Source organism: Aedes aegypti, chromosome 1 (assembly GCF_002204515.2).
Source record: "Aedes aegypti strain LVP_AGWG chromosome 1, AaegL5.0 Primary Assembly, whole genome shotgun sequence".
Classification (NCBI taxonomy): Eukaryota; Metazoa; Arthropoda; class Insecta; order Diptera; family Culicidae; genus Aedes; species Aedes aegypti.
In genome coordinates this window covers 59,653,645-59,680,866 of record NC_035107.1, presented here as the reverse complement: position 1 = coordinate 59,680,866, position 27,222 = coordinate 59,653,645, and the positions used below count along the sequence as shown (strand labels likewise).

General features: G+C 41.7%; 1 protein-coding gene across 1 annotated transcript in view; it reads left to right on the top strand.

Moving 5' to 3' along the window:
- The window catches only part of LOC5576070 (fatty acid hydroxylase domain-containing protein 2), a 39,715-nt gene extending 16,185 nt beyond the window's left edge, over positions 1-23,530 (top strand). The window contains exons 2-3 of the mRNA XM_001662350.2: positions 22,500-23,130; positions 23,192-23,530. Of these exons, the coding sequence (XP_001662400.2) occupies positions 22,500-23,130; positions 23,192-23,360 (800 nt within the window). The 3' untranslated portion in view covers positions 23,361-23,530. The remainder of the gene's footprint in view (positions 1-22,499; positions 23,131-23,191) is intronic.
- The last annotated feature ends 3,692 nt before the right edge of the window (positions 23,531-27,222 follow it).

Sequence of the window (27,222 nt, the reverse complement as noted above, 5' to 3'; positions counted from 1 at the left end):
TCGTTGTTTTTATTTATATGATGCAGTGGCGTAGCCATAAATTATTTCTAGGTACATAGGGGCTTGAGAAGAAAAAAAAAATGACTAGTATACACAAGAAAAAAAACTTTTCTCAAACTCTCGTTTTCTTACCTACGCCCAAAACTGCTTAACCATTTATATTGTATATAACAATTCTAAACTATCTCAAATTTATGCATAAAAACTGAAAACAAGAATATCAAAAACAAACTCCGGATAATCGAGCCCGACCTGTAATAACATTGATGATTATCACTATCCGAAAACATTCACATCTTTGTACTTCAAGTCATGCTAGCAAATCTTCTTACTTCTAACTTGCGAAGAATAGTTTAGGTGATAAGATAATCACCATTCACGCAGAGAAATACGTTCAAATTAAAGTTTACGACGTGCACTTTTTTAAGTAAAGGTAAGAAAAGGTAAGAAATTTCTTAAAAAAAAACAAGCTCAAGAGTTTCTTTCGGAATTCTATCTTTAACTTCTTCTAGGGATACGCCCCAGAATATTTTTTGAGGACATCCTTATAAATTATCTCCTAGGAGAGACGCCCCTAATACTCCTCAAGGCGTAAGTTTATCAATCTATTTATTTTTCCAATGATTTTAAAAATTACTCCTTACTGTTTAGGTCATTTTGGAGTTTCTCACGGATTTCTTTCAGCAATTTGTTTTTCTGTTTTCATAGAAAATTGTTTGAAAGTTCCTTGCACAAATTATCTACCTATGCATTTCCTTCCACAATCTCTCCAGAAATTGTTTCTTCACTTTTGCAAGAAATAGTTTGCAACTATTGCTATTTTTTTTAATAAGAGGTTTCGTCGGATGTAGTTAATGGGTCCCGCTTTTTGTGATACTTTCATGATTTTCTCTTGATATTTTTCCAGTAATTTTTTCAAGTTCCTCTAGGAGGGTTAAGAAAATCTCGCTTTTGTTAAATATTAGAACACTAAAATGTTCGTACTTGGTAAAATATTTCTTCCTCATAAATGCATGGTAAGTCTGAAAATTGTCTGAAAAACGAGCATCCTTCTATGTGTATGCAATTTCTAAATATCGCATAACTAGCTCCTATTGTAAGTTCATAAAACGCCAGCACACTGCGGTGGTCAAATTCCGAGCTAAATTGTATCTCATGTGACTTATCATGTAACTTATTCTCCTGAGCAATTTTGCCGAACACATCATCCTTCTATATGCTCACAATCTTGAATTATCGCATAATTAGCCGAAAGTCCAAACCGACGCCAACGCCACGCGGTGGTCGAGTTCTGAACTGAATTGTATCCTATGTGGAAGTCCTTATCCTCCTGAGCAACTTTGCCGAAGACAGCATCCTTCTATGTGCTCGCAATCTCGAGTTTTCGCATAATTAGTCCCTACCGGAAGTTCATATCGACGCTAGCGCCACGCGGTGGTCGAGTTCTGAACTGAATTGTATCCTATGTGGAAGTCCTTATCCTCCTGAGCAACTTTGCCGAAGACAGCAACCTTCTATGTGCTCGCAATCTCGAGTTATCGCATAATTAGCCCCTACCGGAAGTTCATGTCGACGCTAGCGCCACGCGGTGGTCGAGTTCTGAACTAAATTGTACCTTATGTGGAAGCCCTTGTCCTCCTGAGCAACTTTGCCGAAGACAGCAACCTTCTATGTGCTCGCAATCTCGAGTTATCGCATAAGTAGCCCCTACCGGAAGTTCATATCGACGCTAGCGCCACGCGGTGGTCGAGTTCTGAACTGAATTGTATCCTATGTGGAAGTCCTTATCCTCCTGAGCAACTTTACCGAAGACAGCATTCTACTATATGCTCCCAATCTCGAGTTATCGCATAATTAGTCCATACCGGAAGTTCATATCGACGCTAGCGCCACGCGGTGGTCGGGTTCTGAACTGAATTGTATCCTATGTGGAAGTCCTTATCCTCCTGAGCAACTTTGCCGAAGACAGCAACCTTCTATGTGCTCGCAATCTCGAGTTATCGCATAATTAGCCCATACCGGAAGTTCGTGTGGACGCTAGCGCCACGCGGTGGTCGGGTTCTGAACTGAATTGTATCCTATGTGGAAGTCCTTATCTTCCTGAGCAACTTTGCCGAAGACAGCATTCTTCTATGTGCTCGCAATCTCGAGTTATCGCATAATTAGCCCCTACCGCAAGTTCATGTCGACGCTAGCGCCACGCGGTGGTCGAGTTCTGAACTAAATTGTATCCTATGTGGAAGTTCTTATCCTCCAGGGCAACTTTGCCGAAGACAGCATTCTTCTATATGCTCCCAATCTCGAGTTATAGCATAATTAGTCCATACCGGAAGTTCATATCGACGCTAGCGCCACGCGGTGGTCGAGTTCTGAACTAAATTGTACCTTATGTGGAAGCCCTTGTCCTCCTGAGCAACTTTGCCGAAGACAGCATTCTTCTATATGCTCCCAATCTCGAGTTATCGCATAATTAGCCCCTACCGGAAGTTTATGTCGACGCTAGCGCCACGCGGTGGTCGAGTTCTGAACTGAATTGTATCCTATGTGGAAGTCCTTATCTTCCTGAGCAACTTTGCCGAAGACAGCAACCTTCTATGTGCTCGCAATCTCGAGTTATCGCAAAATTAGCCCCTACCGCAAGTTTATGTCGACGCTAGCGCCACGCGGTGGTCGAGTTCTGAACTGAATTGTATCCTATGTGGAAGTCCTTATCCTCCTGAGCAACTTTGCCGAAGACAGCAACCTTCTATGTGCTCGCAATCTCGAGTTATCGCATAATTAGCCCCTACCGCAAGTTCATGTCGACGCTAGCGCCACGCGGTGGTCGAGTTCTGAACTGAATTGTATCCTATGTGGAGGTCCTTATCCTCCAGGGCAACTTTGCCGAAGACAGCATTCTTCTATATGCTCCCAATCTCGAGTTATAGCATAATTAGTCCATACCGGAAGTTCATATCGACGCTAGCGCCACGCGGTGGTCGAGTTCTGAACTGAATTGTACCTTATGTGGAAGCCCTTGTCCTCCTAAGCAACTTTGCCGAAGACAGCATTCTTCTATATGCTCCCAATCTCGAGTTATCGCATAATTAGCCCCTACCGCAAGTTCATGTCGTCGCTAGCGCCACGCGGTGGTCGAGTTCTGAACTGAATTGTATCCAATGTGGAAGTCCTTATCCTCCAGGGCAACTTTGCCGAAGACAGCATTCTTCTATATGCTCCCAATCTCGAGTTATAGCATAATTAGTCCATACCGGAAGTTCATATCGACGCTAGCGCCACGCGGTGGTCGAGTTCTGAACTGAATTGTATCCTATGTGGAAGTCCTTATCCTCCTGAGCAACTTTGCCGAAGACAGCAATCTTCTATGTGCTCGCAATCTCGAGTTATCGCATAATTAGCCCCTACCGCAAGTTCATGTCGACGCTAGCGCCCCGCGGTGGTCGAGTTCTGAACTGAATTGTATCCTATGTGGAAGTCCTTATCCTCCAGGGCAACTTTGCCGAAGACAGCATTCTTCTATATGCTCCCAATCTCGAGTTATAGCATAATTAGTCCATACCGGAAGTTCATATCGACGCTAGCGCCACGCGGTGGTCGAGTTCTGAACTGAATTGTACCTTATGTGGAAGCCCTTGTCCTCCTAAGCAACTTTGCCGAAGACAGCATTCTTCTATATGCTCCCAATCTCGAGTTATCGCATAATTAGCCCCTACCGCAAGTTCATGTCGACGCTAGCGCCACGAGGTGGTCGAGTTCTGAACTGAATTGTATCCTATGTGGAAGTCCTTATCCTCCAGGGCAACTTTACCGAAGACAGCATTCTACTATATGCTCCCAATCTCGAGTTATCGCATAATTAGTCCATACCGGAAGTTCATATCGACGCTAGCGCCACGCGGTGGTCGGGTTCTGAACTGAATTGTATCCTATGTGGAAGTCCTTATCCTCCTGAGCAACTTTGCCGAAGACAGCAACCTTCTATGTGCTCGCAATCTCGAGTTATCGCATAATTAGCCCATACCGGAAGTTCGTGTGGACGCTAGCGCCACGCGGTGGTCGGGTTCTGAACTGAATTGTATCCTATGTGGAAGTCCTTATCTTCCTGAGCAACTTTGCCGAAGACAGCATTCTTCTATATGCTCCCAATCTCGAGTTATCGCATAATTAGCCCCTACCGCAAGTTCATGTCGACGCTAGCGCCACGCGGTGGTCGAGTTCTGAACTGAATTGTATCCTATGTGGAAGTTCTTATCCTCCAGGGCAACTTTGCCGAAGACAGCATTCTTCTATATGCTCCCAATCTCGAGTTAGCGCATAATTAGTCCATACCGGAAGTTCATATCGACGCTAGCGCCACGCGGTGGTCGAGTTCTGAACTAAATTGTACCTTATGTGGAAGCCCTTGTCCTCCTGAGCAACTTTGCCGAAGACAGCATTCTTCTATATGCTCCCAATCTCGAGTTATCGCATAATTAGCCCCTACCGGAAGTTTATGTCGACGCTAGCGCCACGCGGTGGTCGAGTTCTGAACTGAATTGTATCCTATGTGGAAGTCCTTATCTTCCTGAGCAACTTTGCCGAAGACAGCAACCTTCTATGTGCTCGCAATCTCGAGTTATCGCAAAATTAGCCCCTACCGCAAGTTCATGTCGACGCTAGCGCCACGCGGTGGTCGAGTTCTGAACTGAATTGTATCCTATGTGGAAGTCCTTATCCTCCTGAGCAACTTTGCCGAAGACAGCAACCTTCTATGTGCTCGCAATCTCGAGTTATCGCAAAATTAGCCCCTACCGCAAGTTCATGTCGACGCTAGCGCCACGCGGTGGTCGAGTTCTGAACTGAATTGTATCCTATGTGGAGGTCCTTATCCTCCAGGGCAACTTTGCCGAAGACAGCATTCTTCTATATGCTCCCAATCTCGAGTTATAGCATAATTAGTCCATACCGGAAGTTCATATCGACGCTAGCGCCACGCGGTGGTCGAGTTCTGAACTGAATTGTACCTTATGTGGAAGCCCTTGTCCTCCTAAGCAACTTTGCCGAAGACAGCATTCTTCTATATGCTCCCAATCTCGAGTTATCGCATAATTAGCCCCTACCGCAAGTTCATGTCGACGCTAGCGCCACGCGGTGGTCGAGTTCTGAACTGAATTGTATCCTATGTGGAAGTCCTTATCCTCCTAAGCAACTTTGCCGAAGACAGCATTCTTCTATATGCTCCCAATCTTGAGTTATCGCATAATTAGCCCCTACCGGAAGTTCATATCGACGCTAGCGCCACGCGGTGGTCGAGTTCTGAACTAAATTGTACCTTATGTGGAAGCCCTTGTCCTCCTGAGCAACTTTGCCGAAGACAGCAACCTTCTATGTGCTCGCAATCTCGAGTTATCGCATAATTAGCCCCTACCGCAAGTTCATGTCGACGCTAGCGCCCCGCGGTGGTCGAGTTCTGAACTGAATTGTATCCTATGTGGAAGTCCTTATCCTCCAGGGCAACTTTGCCGAAGACAGCATTCTTCTATATGCTCCCAATCTCGAGTTATAGCATAATTAGTCCATACCGGAAGTTCATATCGACGCTAGCGCCACGCGGTGGTCGAGTTCTGAACTGAATTGTACCTTATGTGGAAGCCCTTGTCCTCCTAAGCAACTTTGCCGAAGACAGCATTCTTCTATATGCTCCCAATCTTGAGTTATCGCATAATTAGCCCCTACCGGAAGTTCATATCGACGCTAGCGCCACGCGGTGGTCGAGTTCTGAACTAAATTGTACCTTATGTGGAAGCCCTTGTCCTCCTGAGCAACTTTGCCGAAGACAGCAACCTTCTATGTGCTCGCAATCTCGAGTTATCGTATAATTAGCCCCTACCGCAAGTTCATGTCGACGCTAGCGCCCCGCGGTGGTCGAGTTCTGAACTGAATTGTATCCTATGTGGAAGTTCTTATCCTCCAGGGCAACTTTGCCGAAGACAGCATTCTTCTATATGCTCCCAATCTCGAGTTATAGCATAATTAGTCCATACCGGAAGTTCATATCGACGCTAGCGCCACGCGGTGGTCGAGTTCTGAACTGAATTGTATCCTATGTGGAAGTCCTTATCCTCCTGAGCAACTTTGCCGAAGACAGCAACCTTCTATGTGCTCGCAATCTCGAGTTATCGCATAATTAGCCCCTACCGCAAGTTCATGTCGACGCTAGCGCCCCGCGGTGGTCGAGTTCTGAACTGAATTGTATACTATGTGGAAGTCCTTATCCTCCAGGGCAACTTTGCCGAAGACAGCATTCTTCTATATGCTCCCAATCTCGAGTTATAGCATAATTAGTCCATACCGGAAGTTCATATCGACGCTAGCGCCACGCGGTGGTCGAGTTCTGAACTGAATTGTACCTTATGTGGAAGCCCTTGTCCTCCTAAGCAACTTTGCCGAAGACAGCATTCTTCTATATGCTCCCAATCTCGAGTTATCGCATAATTAGCCCCTACCGCAAGTTCATGTCGACGCTAGCGCCACGAGGTGGTCGAGTTCTGAACTGAATTGTATCCTATGTGGAAGTCCTTATCCTCCAGGGCAACTTTGCCGAAGACAGCATTCTTCTATATGCTCCCAATCTCGAGTTATAGCATAATTAGTCCATACCGGAAGTTCATATCGACGCTAGCGCCACGCGGTGGTCGAGTTCTGAACTGAATTGTACCTTATGTGGAAGCCCTTGTCCTCCTAAGCAACTTTGCCGAAGACAGCATTCTTCTATATGCTCCCAATCTTGAGTTATCGCATAATTAGCCCATACCGGAAGTTCATGTCGACGCTAGCGCCACGCGGTGCTCGAGTTCTGAACTGAATTGTATCCTATGTGGAAGTCCTTATCCTCCTGAGCAACTTTGCCGAAGACAGCAACCTTCTATGTGCTCGCAATCTCGAGTTATCGCATAATTAGTCCATACCGGAAGTTCATATCGACGCTAGCGCCACGCGGTGGTCGAGTTCTGAACTAAATTGTACCTTATGTGGAAGCCCTTGTCCTCCTGAGCAACTATGCCGAAGACAGCATTCTTCTATATGCTCCCAATCTCGAGTTATCGCATAATTAGTCCCTACCGGAAGTTTATGTCAACGCTAGCGCCACGCGGTGGTCGAGTTCTGAACTGAATTGTATCCTATGTGGAAGTCCTTATCCTCCTGAGCAACTTTGCCGAAGACAGCAACCTTCTATGTGCTCGCAATCTCGAGTTATCGCATAATTAGCCCCTACCGGAAGTTCATGTCGACGTTAGCGCCACGCGGTGGTCGAGTTCTGAACTGAATTGTATCCCATGTGGAAGTTCTTGGTCCCTGAAGCAAGTTTGCTGAAGGCAGTACGTTCCTATATGGCCTGCATCTCATACAATTTGGTGATGACTGCAGATTTCTGGACTGGGTGTACTGAAATTCCACGTGGCCAACATGGTCCCCTTCGTAGCCGATTCCCGGTGGCCACTGGAACCGGAACCGGTATTCCAGGTACTGATCAGAATCTTGAGGAGTATATCTTTCGAATGCGGCATAAATTTCATTATTCGGTTGATACTTCGCTGATTTATAGGGGTATACATTTCTGGGTCATAATGACCCCAGTATCTTATTAAGTTGTTTTTTTGTGGCGCCATCTTAGAATCACCTTAAGAAAAAATTTTTTTGGTCTTGCGCTTCGTTTCCACAAAATATTAAAAGTCAGGAAATTTCAGAAAGATCCGTTTGATAACAACAGAGATATTGCAGGTTGAAATCCGATTTTGGGTCATAATGACCCCAGTATCAAACTAAGGTTAAAGTGCATATAAAGTCGCATACTTTCTTCCAAAACAACTTCAAAGTTCAAATCAGGTTTACGAAGAACCCGTTCAAAACTTGAATACAGAGTTCATTGAAGGTACTAACCGTACTCAAGTTGAACTTCTCTCCGACTTGAAAATAGAAATAAAGTTCGAAATAAGATTTCACAGCAACTTGATACGGATCGAACTGAACTTGCTGTGAACTTCAAGCAACTGGTTCACTTAACTTGCAAACCGTACCTGTTGTAAACTTCTTTTAAACTTGAGAATTATTTATGATCCGGAAAAATAATTGAATCAATCAGACTAAAATTTAACGTAATTCACCACTCAACATTTCCACTGTTTCACAAAATCACGATTAAAAAATCTCGTTACCTTTTGGAAGCAGTAAGTATTGCTTGTACGAATGCACTTCCTAGCACGATTACTTCCTTGAACGAATACACTTCGAATACCATAATGTCACTGCACTTAACGTCTGTACTTAATGTCACGAGCCATCGAACATATTCATCGATTAACTAGGTTTTCACTTTATCACCTACCTTGCTTCTATAAATGTCCATTCCTTTCAATAAATTCATTTTGTGCGGGAGAATTACAACACTACTCCTAGCAGAGTCGAGTGCAACAACTTTATCTGCGTCATATTGCCTCGAATGTTCTCGTCCTAATTGGCACTGTTGATTTCGGCCTCAAAGCTGATAATCTCTGAAGAGCTCAGCAATTTGTCTCACTTTCATATGAGCTTGAATTTTCCATATTTTAGACACTTATTTCAATGCAAATAGGACACCTGCGAAAACAAAACAATCTGAGAAATGTCAAACCACGCAAGTTCAAAAGTAGTTTCTAGTGCACATGTTTGAACTTTAAAGTGCCTTTTAAGTTCTATGTGAACTTCGAAGAGAAGTTGAAGTTCACAACAAGTTTTGAAATGGAAACATTGAAGCACATACATAAGAAATCAAGACATTGCGTTATTTCTCTAGCAACAGCACAACACGTATGTGGAGCAGCGGTACGTACTACAGATTCAACGATGACGACTTGAGTTCGAGTCTTGTAGCAGACATTAAAAAACAAACAATCATTATAGCTAAACATTCTCCAAATGACTAACCATAAAAAAAAACCTCTGATCACAAAAATGTGACACATCACAGAAAAGAGTGTTTAGAGAGCAAAATGGTTTTATTTTCACATTTTTGTTATCCTAATTGGGGTTTCTATTTGAGCTGAATTACATTCTTTACAGCAGCTTAACCCTTTGGGCCTGATTTTTTCCAAGAACTATAATACAGTTTTTTGAACGCCTTTCAATAGTTTTGGTGCTCAAAATGCTAAACATAACAAGAAATGATGACAAATATTTTTTTGGGAGGTGCTAGGTCTTCCAAACTGCTCTTGAGTTCATAACTTGAAGTCTATGCTTGTAATAACAACCTTGTTCATCATACAAGGTGATGAACTGTAATCTACCGTATATTCTGAACCTTCTGAGTGTTCAGCAAATATTATCAGATCATTTCGAATGTTCTAGATTATCTTACTTGTCGGGATGTTCAGTACATAAGATCTACAACGCGATGAGAGTCAGGATTTAGTGGTAATAAATTAATAAACACGAAACGAAGCACTTCCGAAACATGGTGTATTCGACAAAGTTTCCAGTCATAATTAGCGACATCTATTGGGAAGCATCCATAAATTATGTCACGTAAAAATATACTATTTTCAACCCCCCTGCTTTTCACCTTTTGTTTGAGAACAATTTGTGAAAACGTCAGTAGAGTCTAAATGCGTAAACGAGTAGAAACACGTTTTGAATATATGTGTTTGTCGACGAATCTTCTTCTTTTTTCTTGGCATATCGTTCCCACTGGGAGGAAGCTGGCTTCTCAGCTTAGTGTTAGTTTAGCACTTCCACATTTATTACCTGAGATCTTTCTCAGCTAATGACCTTTTGCATGGATATATCGTGCGGCAGGCATGCACCCATACTCTGTGCCCAAGGAAGTCAAGACTCTTTCCTTTACGAAAAGATCCGGTAATCGTCATACAAATCTCGAGTTCTACTTCTTTTTTGCAATCGTGCAACACGACTATCCGTGTAGAGGCGTCACTACTGTATTGTCACAGACAAACAGACGTAACACTGTTGAGAAGCTCATGGTACATGCGTTTAACGATGAATTTGAATTTCATTTGACCGACGCGATCGTTCCACCAGAGGCGCTAGTGTTCGACCGCTTTGACTTTTGATAGTGTACACGTTGCTGAATGATGCGAACAAAACTTACAGGCAATTCGTGTAGTACACGGAGAAATATTTTTACCTAATTTTTGAGTTTACTTTACCCAAAATTAAGTATATGGATTATAGTTTCAACCCAAAATCTCTCGGTTTTCTCTTTCTCCCACACGAATGTTGTCAAAAATAGAGAGAGCTGCATCTACCCAATGGGGGTACTTTGGCCCAATAAGCCAAATTTGGGTAAATGCAACTTTTCTTATGTTTGGGTCGAAAGAACTCAATTTTGCGTTAAATCAACCCAAAATTGAGTATATTTTTCTAATGGAATTAAAGCCAAATTACCTAGTGGGGACTTTGGAAATTTAGCCAAAATTGAGTTATTGGGCTCAACTACGGAATTGCGTTGAAACAACCCAAAATTGAGTTGAATTCCGTCTCCGTGTAGTGTGCGTGTTAGGCAAACGTCAACTAAAAATCCTCCATGGCAGACAGTGCTTCGCGCGGTTCTTGCAACAGATGGCAGTCCATACGGAAATGCCCGCACCTTGGCCTTAACCCCGGCCATGAGATTCTGCACAACCTGTGAATCGACCGTTTTTTGCATGTGAACCCATACTTTCTTCAGTTCCTCGACTGTCTTCACTACCTTAGGTCGTTTACACACTTAATTTCCGAAATCGACTTCGGTAAAACGGATTGCCGAGAATCCAACAGCCGAATCTCGGTAAAATATTTGCTGAATCTCGGCAAAACACCTTTCGTGACCTAGGACAAGTGTACATGAAAGAGTGCCTCCAGAAGCGGCTGCTCCCTCTCCTGAAGGCCCACAACGTCCCAACAATCTTCTGGCTGGATTTGGCCTCATGCCACTACTCCAAGGACGTGCTGAAGTGGTATGCGGATAATAAGGTTTGCCGAAATCTCGGTAAAAAATTTGGTTTGCCGAGATTCGGTAAAATTTTAACGATATTTCGATAAAAAGTTTACCGAGATTCGGCAATTTTTTTTACCGAAATCTCAGCTGTTGGATTCTCGGCAATCCGTTTGCTGAGGTCGGCAAAATAAATTAAGTGTGTAAGAAGGTGCTGCTTCATAATCGCCCAGTACTTCTCGATGGAGCGGAGCTCCGGAGTGTTGGAAGGGTTGAACATTTTCGGCACGAAATTGACCTTATTATCCGCATACCACTTCAGCACGTCCTTGGAGTAGTGGCATGAGGCCAAATCCGGCCTGAAGATTGTTGGGACGTTGTGGGCCTTCAGGAGAGGGAGCAGCCGCTTCTGGAGGCACTCTTTCATGTACACTTGTCCTAGGTCACGAAAGGTGCACTCCGCTTCCCGCACGTGCAGATGGCTTGCCAAACCAGGATTTGGACCTCTTCTGAGTGCGGACATGCTCCGGAACGCTGAACTTATCCTTGGCCGTGAAAAACAGGTTGCCGGGGATCTGTCGGCCTTCACATATGTTTCATTGTCCATGAAAGTATGGGTTTACATGCAAAAAACGGTTGATTCACAGGTTGTGCAGAATCTCATGGCCGGGGTTGAGGCCAAGGTGCGGGCATGTAAATAAAATACGAGTAAAATGGTAAAATGAAGTTTAATAGTTATTTCTCAATCCCTGAAGTTTTGCGAATCAATTTTGTATGTGGCAATTTCATCGTGGACACCCTTTACTATATGCCCAAGGCAGTCAAGAATATTTTCATTACGAAAAGATCCTGGACCGACCAGGAATCGAACCCGGAACCCTTAGTATGGTCATGATGAATACCCGCGTCTTTACAGCTTCGGCTATGGGGGCCCTATATAACCTGGTAGATTATATAACTGAACTCTATTTAGCGAAAAAAAAAAAACACTACCACAAGGGCAGATTTGAAGTTCTGAGCTCCAGGATAGTAAAGGATAGGAAAAGCTTTTAAGATTCTCAGAGGTCAATAGATTCCGTTTGAGTTGAAAATATTATTATTTGCAGCGTTGCCAGATCTACGGAAATTTCCGTAGATCTACGGAATTGAGCACTTTCTACAGATCCGTAAGATAATTCTACGAAAAATGTATATTTTCTACAGAGAGCTACGGAAATTCTCATTATTCTACGGTAATTTACGGATTTTTCCAACGGAAATTTACGAAATTGCAATGCCGGGGATCTCTCCCCCCGCTTATCACTTTTCGTCTACGGAATGATTTCCAAAGAAATCTGGCATCGCTGATTATTTCTAGCGCAAGCAACTACTGCTGTAAATTTCGAGAATTGAGCTTCGGGATAGTCTGAACGTCGTAGAATATCCCAGGACATGAAAAGGCATGTGAAACAGCGTTTTTCTTGACATAATAGATATGTATTATCAAGTACGAACATCAATTGTATTTACAAAAGGCATTTTAAGCTACTTTTATACTAATTATTCTATTTGTCAGACTTCTGCATGTTCAGGATGTTCTAGGTTGCCAAGTAGGACATTAAGGCATATACCTAAATTTTTTCCCTGACAGGGAAGTATATTTGCAAGGACTTTTCCGAAGACAGTAAATTTTATTCATTGGTTTTTTTTATACAGCCATTTTCCGACTGCGGTCATAGATGACCGTGCCGGCCCCAAAGGGTAAACTTTGATCATTTTAGCGAGAAAAGTTACTGGAACAAGGGTAGACCTGAAGTCCTGAACTCCAGGGTAAATTGGAGGGCCTGGAATATCACCAACGTTCCTTGAAATAGCCAATTGTTCTGTGAGAAGGTTCAGTGAACATGGTAGATTATATAACTTCACTCAGTTTAGAAGGAAATATTACTGGAAAAATAGTAGACCTGAAGTTCTGAAGTCCTGAGGAAATTTTGAAGGATCTGCAACACCTCAATCGTTCCTTGAAACAGCATATTGATCCATGAGAAGGTTCAGTGAACATAGTAGATTATATAACTTCACTCAGTTTAGAAACAAAAATTACTGGAACAAGGGAAGACCTGTAGTTCTGAACTCCAGGAAAATTTGGAGGGCCTGGAATACTCCAAACGTTCCTTGAAATATCTTTTTGATTCGTGAGAAAGCTCAGTGAACATTAAATAACTTCATCGTTTAGTAAGAAAAATTACTAGAACAATTGTAGATCTGAATTTCTGAACTCCGGGGTAATCTGGGTGGCTCGAAATACCCCAAACGTTTCTTGAAACAGCTAATTGATCCGTGAGAAAATTCAGTGAACATGTTAGATTTTATAACTTCACTCAGTTTAGCGAGATAAATTACTTGAACAAGTGCAGACCTGAAGTTCTGGACTCCAGGGTAATTTGGAGGGCCTGGAATATCCCAATCGTTCCTTGAAAGAGCTTATTGATCCATGAGATGGTTTAGTGAGCATGTTAGATTATATAACTTCACTCAGTTTAGTGAGATAAATTACTGAAACAAATGTAAACCTGAAGTTACGAACACTAGGATAATTTGGAGGGCCTAGAATACCCTAAACGTTCCTTGAATTAGCCTATTGATCCGTGACAAGGTTCAGTAAACTTGGTAAGTTATATATCTTTACTCAGTTTAGCAAGAAAAAATACTGGAATAAGTGTAGACCTGAAGTTCTGAACTCCAGGGTAATTTGGAGCACCTATAATATCCCAAACGTTCCTTGAAACAGCCTATTGATGCATGAGAAAGTTTAGTGAACAGGAAAGATTTTATAAATTCACTCAGTTTAGCGAGATAAATTTCTGGAGTGTAGCCCTGAAGTTCTGAACTCCAGGGTAATTTGGAGGGCCCGGAATACTCCAAACGTTCTTTAAAACATCCTATTGATACGTGCGAAAGTTCAGTGAACATGGTAGATTATATAACTTCACCCAGTTTAGCAAGAAATACTACTGGAATAAATGTAGACATGAAATTCAGATTTCCAGGGTAATTTGGAGGGCCTGGAATACGTCAAACGTTTCTTGAAGTAGCCTTTTGATCCGTGACAAGGTTCAGTAAACATTGTAGATTATATAACTTCACTCAGTTTAGCGAGAATAACTACTGGAACAAGTGTAGACCTGAAGTTCTGAACTCAAGGGTAATTTGGAGGGCCTGGAATATCCCAAACGTTCCTTGAAATAGCTCTTGAGATTCTCAGAGGTTGGTAGATTCTATTTGAATTTGTAATGTTATTGTTTTTAACCCTTACTGTTACGGTTGTAGATTTCAAAGAGTGTGCTTCAGGACAGTTTGGACGTCCTAGAACATCCCAGGACATAGCAAAGCAAGTGAAATAGTGTTTTCGTTAAAAGAGTAATTCTGTATTATCTAGCCTGAACATCATTTATGTTCACAAACAGCATTTCACGCTTCGTATGTACTTATAGTTCAATTTTCCAAACTTCAGGATGTTCAGGATGTTCTAGGTTGTCAATTAGGTCATAAAGGCATATACTTCATATTTTTCTCTGATAAAAGAGTATATTTGGGACAACTTTGCCGAAGACAGTATATACATTTGTTCATTGGTTCTTTTTTTACAGCCTTTTTTGTACTGCGGTCATATATGACCGCGCCGGCCCCAAAGGGTTAAAGAAACGTTTTGTGAACTTAAATTCGGATAATTACTTAAAAAGTGCGCTGTATAGAACGCTTTCCATGATCCTTCGATGAGCTGAATAAGCCTAAACATGCTCTTTTGTCCGAACTTTTGGTTGCTTGGGGGGCAGGCTTCAAATTTATCCCTATCATTTATCATTATCACGTCTATCTTTTGATACTATCAAATGATACTATCCCTATGGGTAGTGATAGGGATACTATCACTTCTTGAAAAATGATGGATATTATCTCTATCAATTGATAGACGGATGGAGATACTATCAGCATTTTTTCATCACTGATGGATCAAGCATATCTTTATCATCTATCTCTGGGGAAAAAGATACTATCAGCAAATTTCCATAGCTATCCCTATCTACACTCTTAAAAATAATGAAAATTACTCTGGACGTAATTCTGATTATGACTGAATGACACATGATGTAAGTGATGGAACGACACAAAAACGTGTCCTTGAAGATGTATTGAACAAAAAATGTAATTTTACATGTTAAAGGACACGAAAACCATGGAACTGTGATCGACATTTCCCGAATCAGACACTAACTTATTTGAAATTGGACATAAATTAACGTCATTCGGCTCACTTCTTTTATGTGCATCCCAAAAGACGTAAATCACATTATTTTTTGGTACTGTGTATCCTATCATTGAAACAAAGCGAAACAAAAATCTTGCGCATAACAGGAAATAGCAAATAGAAATAACTGAAAGTATGTTCTCATGGGTATTTTCGGAACGGGCGCGACGAGGGGATGACGAAAATCGATGTCCGACGCCATTTTGAAATCCAAGATTTTCTTCTTCTTATTGGCATTGACGTCCCCACTGGGACAGAGCCGGCTGCTCAGCTTAGTGTTCTTATAAGCACTTCCCCAGTTATTAACTGAGAGTTTTCTTTGCCTAAGTTGCCATTTTCGCAATGGTATAGCGTGTGGCAAGTACGATGATACTCTATGCCCAAGGAAGTCAAAGAAATTTCCATTACGAAAAGATCCTGGACTGACCGGGAATTGAACCCGGACACCTTCAGCATGGCTTTGCTTTGTAGCCGTGGACTCTAACCACTCGGCTAAGAAGGGCCCCTAAATCCAAGATTTTATCTACCCCGATTTAAGCACCCTTTTTGACCCAATATTAGCATCCTTTGTTTCCGATTTTGTCAGCCTCAAATTTATATTTATTTTAATTAGACTAAACACGTCTATACTGGCAATATTGGGTGCATAAAGTCAATTATGACTTTGGCTACGTCAAAACAATCATCTCAAGATCGAATTTTTCAAATATGAAATTTTTAATAATTATCCGAAAAACTTGTCAATATTACCTTGGATTACGGTACATAGAAAATGGAAGTAAAAAAACAATGTTAATATAAACAAAATCATAAAACTAAGTCCTTAAGTTAATATAAAACTTGAAACCAGTTGAAAAAATTCATCCCGATTTTAGCTCTTTCCCGATTTTGTCATCCCTAAATGCAGCATGGGGCAGACAAAATCGGGACATAACTGTAATGCATGGGTTTCCAATGATTTCACTAAACCGGAGGTCGCCATCTTGGATTTCAAAATGGCATCGGACATCGATTTTCGTCATCCCCTCGTCGGGCCCGTTCCGAAAATACCCATATTGCATGGGTTTCCAATGAGTTCACTAATCCGGAGGCCGCCATCTTGGATTTCAAAATGGCGTTGGACATCGATTTTCGTCATCCCCTCGTCGCGCCCGTTCCGAAAATACCCATATTGCATGGGTTTCCAATGATTTTACTTATCTGGAAGCCGCCATTTTGGGTTCCAAAATGGCTCCGGACATCGATTTTCGTCATTCCCTCGTCGTGCCCGTTCTAAAAATACCCATATTGCATGGGCTTCCAATGATTTTACTTATCTGGAAGCCGCCATCTTGGGTTCCAAAATGGCTCCGGACATCGATTTTCGTCATTCCCTCGTCGTGCCCGTTCTGAAAATACCCATATTGCATGGGTTTCCAATGATTTTACTTATCTGGAAGCCGCCATCTTGGGTTCCAAAATGGCTCCGGACATCGATTTTCGTCATTCCCTCGTCGTGCCCGTTCTGAAAATACCCATATTGCATGGGCTTCCAATGATTTTACTTATCTGGAAGCCGCCATCTTGGGTTCCAAAATGGCTCCGGACATCGATTTTCGTCATCCCCTCGTCGGGCCCGTTCCGAAAATACCCATATTGCATGGGTTTCCAATAAGTTCACTTATCCGGAGGCCGCCATCTTGGATTTCAAAATGGCGTCGGACATCGATTTTCGTCATCCCCTCGTCGCACCCGTTCCGAAAATACCCATATTGCATGGGTTTCCAACAATTCTTACACTCCTGAAGCCGCTAAATATGGAATTTAGTTAATTTTCTATGCCCATAGTCCAACAATTTTTATTCTATAATATTATCAATTGATAGAGATAGAACCTCTATCATTATTTATTGAGAGATGTTGTTCTGATAGTATCATGATGAGAAATTTTTGGGATAGGCATACTATCTCTCTATCCTCTATCTCTGATAGAAACCGTTCTCTCAGTGATACTATCAGAGATAGACAAGAAGTGATAGTATCATCTGGCTGAACTGATAGTATCAGTTGTCTATCAGATAGATGATAGTATCATCGTCTATCTGAGAATTTTGATGCCTGTTGGGAGGGGGGGGGGGGTGTTAAAATGAACACCTTAAGGAAATCATCTTGTTTCTGATAGAAATACAACCACAGGACCGAGACGGCTATGATGAACGGAGACTGCATACGGCCGGACTGGGTTGAAGAGATTGGGGGCTTCCATCAGCCTTTCCAGAGTGCGTCTCCCCCATTAAACATTTGACAGTTCAACAGCCAACTAAATAGGTTGAAAATCGGTCGATTGTTGCACCGACGCTTATGGAAGTTTAACACAGGGATCAACCGAATATCACCCGATTAAATTGGGTTTGCCGACGTAATCCTACTAAATAGGTAGATTAGTCGGTTGATTAAATAAAATCCAACCAAGTTGACCTACTAAACACCAGCTTTTGTTGGTCATCCGATTTTATCTGGCGATTGATCAGTCAATCGCTGTGTTAAACTTCCATAAGCGTCGGTGCAACAATCGACCGATTTTTCAACCTATTTAGTCGGCTGTTGAACTGTCAAATGTTTAATGGGGTCGGTTGTAGTCCGCCTAGTGTTGCAGAGTCGACGAATGCGGCTGTTGAATGGAGGCTGCGTGATCGAGGCAGCCGAACTTGACGTTGGGAGCTGAAACATGAGCCAACGTCAGGAAGCAAAGAGGTTCTACGATATGGATACTTGCCTGGAAGAGCGCTCTGGAAGACCCCTTCTATATACCCAAACACAGGAGCGGAATGACTTGGATGGCTGGAACAGTGTTGATGTGTGAACGAATTACAACGGAGAACGTCGTTGGTTGCTGGCACGACTGTGTTTGAGTAAGAAGGGGCTTCCAAAAGGCTTCGTGTTATGCATTCCGCTTCCGCAGCAGACGATTCTTACTCGTTGTCGTAGGAAATGAAGCGTTGGTTGCAGAGTCGCTCGTTGCCGGATTTAAAGCTGGTTTTGGGGAAATTCTGACAATGGTTGGCATGTTTTTTGAACGGAGGTCTTCAAATTCACGAAACAGCACATTTTGAGGCCAAGATTCGCGTGAGAGGGCATCGTTCTTCAATTGTTCCTCCAGACCGACTTTGAATGACACAAAGTTTAGGGTCGATGGGTCACGGCCTTTCGGAACGAGTTAAATGACTTTCATCTGTTGATTTTCACCGATGGTCAAACATTCGCGAACCAGGCTGCTAATATCATCTTCGATGATAGTTGGGTGGAAGGCCGAAAGATGAAGCCAAAATAGGTTGCTCTGTAAGCTAATCGTCCTAACAGAGGCACAAATTTCCTTCGTACCACTGCATTGCTTGGGTTGTTGCACTGGAGCCAGCAAATCACCGTTGTTTCCACGTCGTCGTTTAGAGCTTGTAGGTGTGATGTGGTCACCCCATTTGAATCCTTTGGAAGTAGTTGGCTGCGGTGTTACAGGATTGGATTCTATTCTAGCAGACAAGGTTGCAACAGTTAAGTTCAGTTTAGAGATGTCATCTTGGATAGCTTTGATAGCAGCGGGTAAGGAACCGCCATCCGTTTCATATCGGCTGACGATGTTTCGGAAGTGCCCATTGGAAAAAAGTTCGAAGCAGTTGTCGCACATCCAATAAATGTTTTTTTCATGCTGATGAAGTTGATCAAGTGGGAAATCAATTTTGGCACAAATTGCGTGAAATAACTCGCCGCAAAAACCTCTGCAGAAAATGCCTTCTTGATCCTGAACAATTTTTTGGAAGCATTTGCAGGACATGGTGATCTTGTTTGATGGAAAGTGGTGAGTATACCACCCGATTGAAAAACAGCCAGAAAGTAGGCAACAGTTGAGCCACGGCTTGTGTACAAGTGTTGAAGCTTGCAACTATTCCTGGTAGATGGCGCTTCGAGAGAAAAAATGCGCGTAGAGTTTACTTGTAGCGAGAGATAAAAGCAGTCAATTGAACACTTCAATCGAAAAAATTAACGCGACGAAAACTGACGATATACTCGATACAACGTTTAACTTTCACAATGAATGAATAACACGACACGAGAACAAAAGGCTGATAACATAAACAAAGTTATATGAATAATAATTCACAGTCAAATTCAACGGAAATGTACAGCTTTATCTGACCGATGTAGACAGCGAGCAGTGTTGCCGAATTATTGATGGAGAATCGCGAATAAGTAATGAAAACGGCCTATTTTAATATTTAAATAATATGTTTTGCATTTAACTCGATATAATTCGAAAATGGCTACTTAGCATTAAGCATTTCGCACAAATTTGTTGGTGGTACAGTCCTAGACCATTGTATGAAGGTTGCCCCCTTCCCGTCCGTTACCAAAGTCAGAGATTTAGGACTAATTTCTAACTCTTAGTCAAGATTGACGCATCCTCCAATAATCGTGAGCTGTCTTGGCCACGTCCTTGCGAAAGCTGGGGAATGGGAAAGGATGATTGATTGAACGCCTACTTAAGAAAGATGCAGAGAACTCTACGACCTATCATAGGTGTTACGTGATGTTGTGAAATGTTGATTGAAAGGGTAGTGCCATAGGATACGTTCGGTAAACGTTCTGGCAGACAAATGATTAGTATTTACGCGTTGTGATTATGCGCTGCTGATCAGGACAAACTCACAAAATTCCTTTTTCGAAGCTCCTCTGCAATCCGCCGCTCCTCCAACAATGAACAATAACGTGAGTCGTATACATCTGCTCATCAAAATGCACGCACCGCACGAAAAATCGACAAAAAAAACTGCAGTTTATAATCCATCCCGAATCGAGCATCACTGAACCACATTTAATTTTTATATCAACACGTTTAACACACAGAGGAGAAACGAGTCCCGCGAAACGAATTCAATTGCTGGAGCTATCACAGAGCACTCTTGAGCAAAACGCAAGCAAATCGAATAAAAGTAAAACAAAACTCCACTAATACCTGTCTGAAAAAAAAACACTTTTATCACATTGAAAAACATGTTCCCACAGAACATTTACACGCGGCATTGCACCAGCCACCGAATTTAATCTTCACAAGCCGGAACGAAAAATCAGTGGGGGTTGTGTACAAGACACGACCGCATGACGTTAACTGCGCCATGTAATTTGCTGCATTTGTATTATAGTCAAATGTCATAATTGCAACCTTTCTTTAGTTATAATCCAGAATGTAATGGTTTGTGAATTTAGAAAAGATATATGTTTGTAGTTTTGTTTCATTGTTTTGCAATTTATCAATGCTTAATAACTCTTTTGAAAAATTCGGTGGCCCTGAAAAGGGCCGTTTGTTTGATTAACACTGTAGCACCGAAAGAATCGGTCGATGAAAGAAGAAACAAGAATAATAACTCTTGTTTTCCACCCGAATGTTGCGCGTGAAGGTCATGTCGGCACAAGAACCGCTGAGATTGGTTGGCTCAGAGGGATCCGAAGCTAGTTTGAGTTTCAGGTACTTCTCCAAGAAATCCACAAACTCGATATTTTCCTGGTTGGTAAGATCGATGTTAAAATTTCCTGTCACGATCATTGGTCTGTCCTCCTTCTGATACTCGAATAAATTCCGCGTCCTCGGAAACATCCTCAAATTGCCGTATTGTCAATTATTCGTAATAAATCAATTGTTGTATGCTGCTATGAGATGAATTAAGAAATTATAGCAAGTATGTGGTAAACACATTAGGAAATATTACACAATTAACTCTTTAAAACACATTTGTTGGCTCTGGAAAGGGTCGATTGAATTGTTGAATTTGCGTAACACGGACACATTTTGGCGGCTTTGGTCGATTTTCTTCAGCCATCTCGAACATATTAAAGAATATTACACAATCAACTCTTTAAAACACATTTGTTGGCTCTGAAAAGTGCCGATTGAATTGTTGAATTTGCGTAACACGGAAACATTTTGATGGCACACTGGTTGCAATCCTCCTCGCCCGGTGAGATTTTCGGTGACGATGACGATGGGCGCTTCAACAAGCGGCTTCAGTCGCGGCGGTGTGTTGTTGTTCCATTCGCGTTCCATTGAAAACTGAGCTGAGAATGCGAAAGGCACTCGAGACTTGCTCGCCGACCATGTTCACAGTCTGACGGCAAAAAAAAGAATGAGCGAAGAAGCAGGAATCGGTCTGCTTTTATAGTGCGAAGCGGAACGCAAAAAAAGCGTGGAAAACTGCTTGCACGTGATTGGTTGCGTAAGAAAGGGGTCGACATTTTCCAAATTTTCAATAGTTTATTGTCGATATTCAATAGTTTTCTCCATTCGAGGAAATACATATCCGACCGATTGGTGGGAAAAATTTTAAAATCTATCGATAAATGACTGAGTTATTAGCGTTCAAAATCTTTCATAATTTCGTGACGGTCACAAAATTTTAGATTTTCAATTGACACCCAGTATATTGCCGTAAGACGTAGTTAACGTCAAAAAAAAAAGCGGAATGAGGTAAACGTGGCGCGAACTTCAAAACGCAGCCGCCCGCGCGCACGGCTTGCTGCGATCGTCCATATAATTCGAAAATGGCTACTTCTAGAGAAATTATTTGCAGAATCATTATGGTTCAGAATCATTTGAAGATTCTTCTTGTATTATCAGAACGTATTTATTTTGACAAAAAAATAAAATTTTGAAGAATTGAAAAGTTGTTCTTAGAAAAACTTTTTTATTAAAATTTTCTCCGTCATGCAATTTTGTCTCAAACATCTGTTAACTATCATGATTCTATTGTGAAAATTTAAAAAATATTAAAAAAAGGAGTTTTTGTGTAATTTTAAATTTAAGTTTCATTTTCAAATTTTAATGAAAAAACATAAAAAAAAATTTAAAGTGTATATTTTTCTTGTAGGCCCAATGGTTCACTAAAACTTCTTCATAGAGCATTTTTCTCTAAAATCCACAGTTTCGGAGTTAGAATTTTTCATATAAGTTGCATGCAAAAATGTATAGACCATTTTCATAAATTATTCTTGAATCAAAATGATCGATGTTTCTATTGAAAACACTCATACCAAACACATGTGCAAAGTTTTCTGCAAATTGAAGATGGTCGAGTTCTGTTGCTGACCGATTTGATATGGAATTCATCTGCACACATTTCAACCTGATTAAGAATATTATGGCCATTACTGGAACACTTTCCCTATGTGGATACTAATTAAAACATTTTCAGCAGTAACCTTATGTAGAATCGTCTTAAAACTTTACCTCTCTTCCAGGTGACGACCCGTTCCGCCTATGGATCTTTGGTACCCTCATCTACACCATGACCCTGTACTGGACCATCGGTTCCATCTACACACTGCTCGACGTCACCAACCGGCCAGCCTTCATGCGTCGCTTCAAGGTTCAACCGGGCACCAACGAACCCGTCGACAACGATCGACTCCGGCGAGTCATCCGTCAGGTCCTCTTCAACCAAGTCTTCACCGGTCTCCCGATGCTGCTGGGTCTCTATCACATCCTCACCCCGCAAACCCCGGAACTGATCCGGAAGCTGCCCACATTTACCACTGTCCTGTGGCAACTCGCGGTTTGCATCCTGATCGAAGAACTTGGGTTCTACTACAGCCACCGGTTGCTTCACCACGGCCGAATCTACCGGTTTATCCACAAGCAGCACCACGAGTGGACCGCTCCGATCGCCATCACTGCGATGTATGCGCACCCCATTGAGAACCTGATCAGTAACTTGCTGCCGATCGGAGTGGGCGTGTGGAGTACCGGATGTCACATCTCCGTAGCGTGGCTTTGGTTCACGTTGGCCATTTCCAACACATTGCACGTTCACTCTGGATACCATCTGCCGTTCCTGCCTAGCCCGGAACAGCATGATTTCCACCATTTGAAGTAAGTCAGATTTGAACCTTAATGTCTGATCGAAATCTAACCTCGGTTTCCTGTTTTACAGATTTAACCAATGCTTCGGCGTGCTCGGAGTCCTAGACTGGCTCCACGGCACCAGCAGCATGTTCATGAGCTCGAAGCAAGCCGAACGGGACTACATCATGACCGGATTCCGACCGGTGCGTGAGGTTCATCCCGATCAGGAGAAGGCAGCGATCGGGAAAAACAAGTAGAGGGAGCTGAGAGACGAGATCTTTGCACAAAGCTCGAAGGCGTGGAGTTACAAGTCAATGCAATTGAAAAAATGACATTTAAAAGTGCTTTATCGATATTACTAAGTGAAAGTGATGTTTTTATATTGGGATACAATCTCGTGAAATAAAGATTAGGAGACAATATTAAATGATTATTATTATTATTATCTTTATTAACAAGATTTGCAGCCCGAGGCTGGTCCATCTCAGAATATTAAATGAAACATTTATTTGTATTTAGAAAAAGCAGTCCCCTGAGAACTCAATTGAGAGCACAAAAAATTTGTAAATTCTTTCAATACCTCTAAAAACTTTAAAAAAGCTTTAAGAATATCTTGGGATATCTTAAGGGATCCACGAGAGCTCAGCACAACACTAAGCTGAGAAGAAGGCCTTGTCCCAGATGGAACGAAACGCTTGAAAAAAGAAGAAATTATCCATATCTTAGAATTCTCTTAGAACACTTTGGCATCCAAGTAAACCATTAGACATCTCAGATACCATTCAGATGCTTTTTATAATCATTGAGATACCTTTGTAAACTCACTGGATTTCCATTGCAAACCCCTGAGTACACTTAGAATACACTTGGATCCATTACTAGTTTTCATTCGAAAGATTTTAACTTAATGTCTTAATTTCAAATCTACTGTTTTGGGATAGGCTAACTGACTGATCGGTTTTGGACCAAGATTTGAGCTGTTCCAAATCTGGTTTGACTCATGTTCGTTTACCGGTTCGGATGTTTCTTCCTGAAACCAGTGGAGGTGCAAAAGTTGAGAGTGATTTGAGAAAGTAAGCGTTAAAGTAAAGGATGAATCATTCTAGAAACGAAGGGAATTCATCCGAAGATTTTCTCAGAGAACTTCCAATAGCATTTCCTCCGGGAATTTCGTCCTGGATTTTATCTGGATATTTCATCCAGAAATTTTTTTAAATATCCTCCGGAAATTTTCTCCAGAAGGTTTTTACAAAGAATCCATCCGGAGATTTTCTACAGAAAGTTCTTTGGGGATTTTCACCAGGAATTTCTCTGGAAATTTCCTCCAGAAATTATCCGGGAATTTCTTTAAAAGATTCCTTTCGGGATTTGATCCAGCAATTCCTCCGATCAGCTCACCAAGAACTCTTCCGGGGATTTGCACTAGAAATTTATCCGGGAATTAATGCCAGAAATTCTTTTGAGGTTTTCACAAGGATTTCATCCGAGGCCGAGTATTTCCTTCAGTATTTCCTCCTGAAACTTTTTCAAGCATTCCTCAGAAAATTCCTTCGGATTTCCACCATAGTTCCCCCTGTATTTATTTTCTCCAGGAATTCTCCAGAGTTTCTCAAGTAATTCATCGGAAATGCTCAGCAGTTCCACTAGGATTTTTTCTTAAGATTCTTGGAAAAATTGCCTACAATCCCTCCGGGAATTCCTCCAGAGTTCCTCAAGAAATTTTCTCAAGAGTTGCTCTTGGAATTCCTCTAAACTTTCTCCGGAAATTCTTCCAGAGTTCCTTTTGCGCTTCCTCCGGAGTTCCTGCAGGATTTTTTAAGGTCTTTCAAGGAATTCTTCCAAATTTCCACCAGCAATCCCTCTGGATTCCATCCAGCAATTCTTTGGAACTTCCTCTGAATTTCCAGAGTTCCTCCAGCGTTTTCCCTGGATTTCATCCAGTAATTCCTGGACAGTTCCTCCGGAGCTCCATCGGGAATTCCCTTACTTTATCCAGGAATTGATTCGGAGTTTGTCAATTACCCGGGTGCTCCTCTGGAAACGGAAAATTCCTCCAGAAATATTTCTGGAGTTTTTTAAGGAATACCTCCTGGAATTCCTTCGGAGCTTTAACCGGATATTCCTCCTGAGCTACTGCAGAAATTCCTTCGGAGTTCTTTAAGAAATTCTTCTGGATTTTATCCAGTATGTCCTTCTAAGTTCCTCCAGAGCTCTAGCGGAAATTCCTTTGGATTTCCTTCATAGCTTTTTTTGGAAGTGTTCCATTGTTCTTTCTGGAATTCCTCCAGGAATTTTTCCGCAATTCCACCAAAAAATCCTCCGCAGTTTCTCCAGCAATTCATCCGGAGTTCTTCAGGAATTTTATAAGAGTTCCTCCAGGAATACCTTCAGAGTTCCAATGATAATTTCTTCATAGTTGCTTCGGGCGTTCCTCCAGACATGCTCCGGGAAATCCTGCAGAGCTCCGCCGAAAATTTCTCCAGAGTAACTCCGAGCATTCATCCAATAATTTCTTCAGAGTTTCTCCTCAATTTGCTTACGAGTTTCTCCAGAAATTCTTTCGGAGTTTCTCTAGAAATTCGTCCTGGAATTCTTTCAATTCTCTCTACAGCTCCACCGAAAATTCCTTCGGATTTCCTTCATGATTCCTCTTGGAACTCTTTCTGAGTTCCTCTAGAAATTTCTCGGAGTGCTTTCAGGAACTATTCCTCCAGAGATTTCTCCAAAGTTCCTCAGGAATTTGCTCCATAGTTCTTTCAGGAATTTCTTTAGAATTTCTCTGAAGATTATTCCTCAGTTCCACCAGCAAAACTTCTGGATTTCCTCCAGGAATTCTCTTAGAGGTCCTCCAAAAATTTCTACATAGTACCTTATGGAATTTCTTCGGAGTTCCTCCAGCAATTCCTTCAGATTCTCTTCGGAAATTCCGTTGGAGCTCAACCGAGAATTCCTTCCCGCCATTATTCCTCCAGGAATTTCATTGGAGTTTCTCCAGGAATTCTTCAGAGTTCTTCCAGTAATCCTCGCAAATCCTCCGAAGCTCTTCTGGAGTTATTCCGAGAATTCCACTGGATTTGCTCCGAAAAATCCTCCTTTGGGTATAAATTTGTTGAAGAATCCCTTGAAAGAACTATTAGCAGAAATACTTTGAATGAATTCAACAAAAAAAGAGATCCGGATGATACCTGGTAATTTCCTTAACTGAATTCTTAAAAAAAAACCTTAAAGAGAATCTTGTAAGAATTTACAAGAATCTCCTTGAAGGAAAGCTCGATGCATTTCGAGAAGAATCCCTGGATATTTCAGGAAAATTTTGGGCTTAATTTCTGATGTGGCTCCTGTAGTACTTTGAGGAATATCAGAAGTGTCTTTACGTTTCATTTTACTGCCTTCTGTGAAGACCCCTGTTTGATCCTTATGAGAAAACTTCTGAGAGGCGTGTGTGTAAGCTTTGGAGGAGATTTTTGTAAAGACTTCTGTGGAGATATCTGGGAAGACTATTGTGCAGATTTCTGTAAAAGCTTTTGAGGAGATTTCTTTGGAGACTTCTGTGAAAACCTCTATGTTGACCTCTGAAGAGATCTTTGAAAATACCACTGTGAAAAATCTTATAGTAGACCTATGAGATTTCTATGGACCAAATGGTGTTCTGGGAAAATAATCAAGAAAAACTCATTACAGCAACATATTTTATATGTTTCAGACTCTAAATAACCTTTTGTTTTGGGTCCGAAATTTTAACTACGCTGCCGATGTAACACTTGGAGTGGAGTCCTGTGAAGAGACTTTTGAAGAGATTAATGCGAAGATTTTCGTTGAGACCACTGTGAAGACTTATCTGCAGAACTCCGAGGAGGCTAGTGAGGAGACTTCAGAGGAAACTTATCTGAAAACTTTTGTTAAAACCTGTGTGGAGACTGTCTGTAGGAAGATCTATGGAAAAAAAATCTAAAAAATAATCTAAAAGAATCCCTTGTTAAATTCATCAAAAAAAGAAAGACAGATAAATTGAATTGAAGTTGTTTACGTTTTGGTTTCACCGCATGCTTTGAAATCTTTGTTTTTGATATGAACCAGAAGCGAATTCTCTGGTAAAATTCTTCGAAACTTATAAGATGT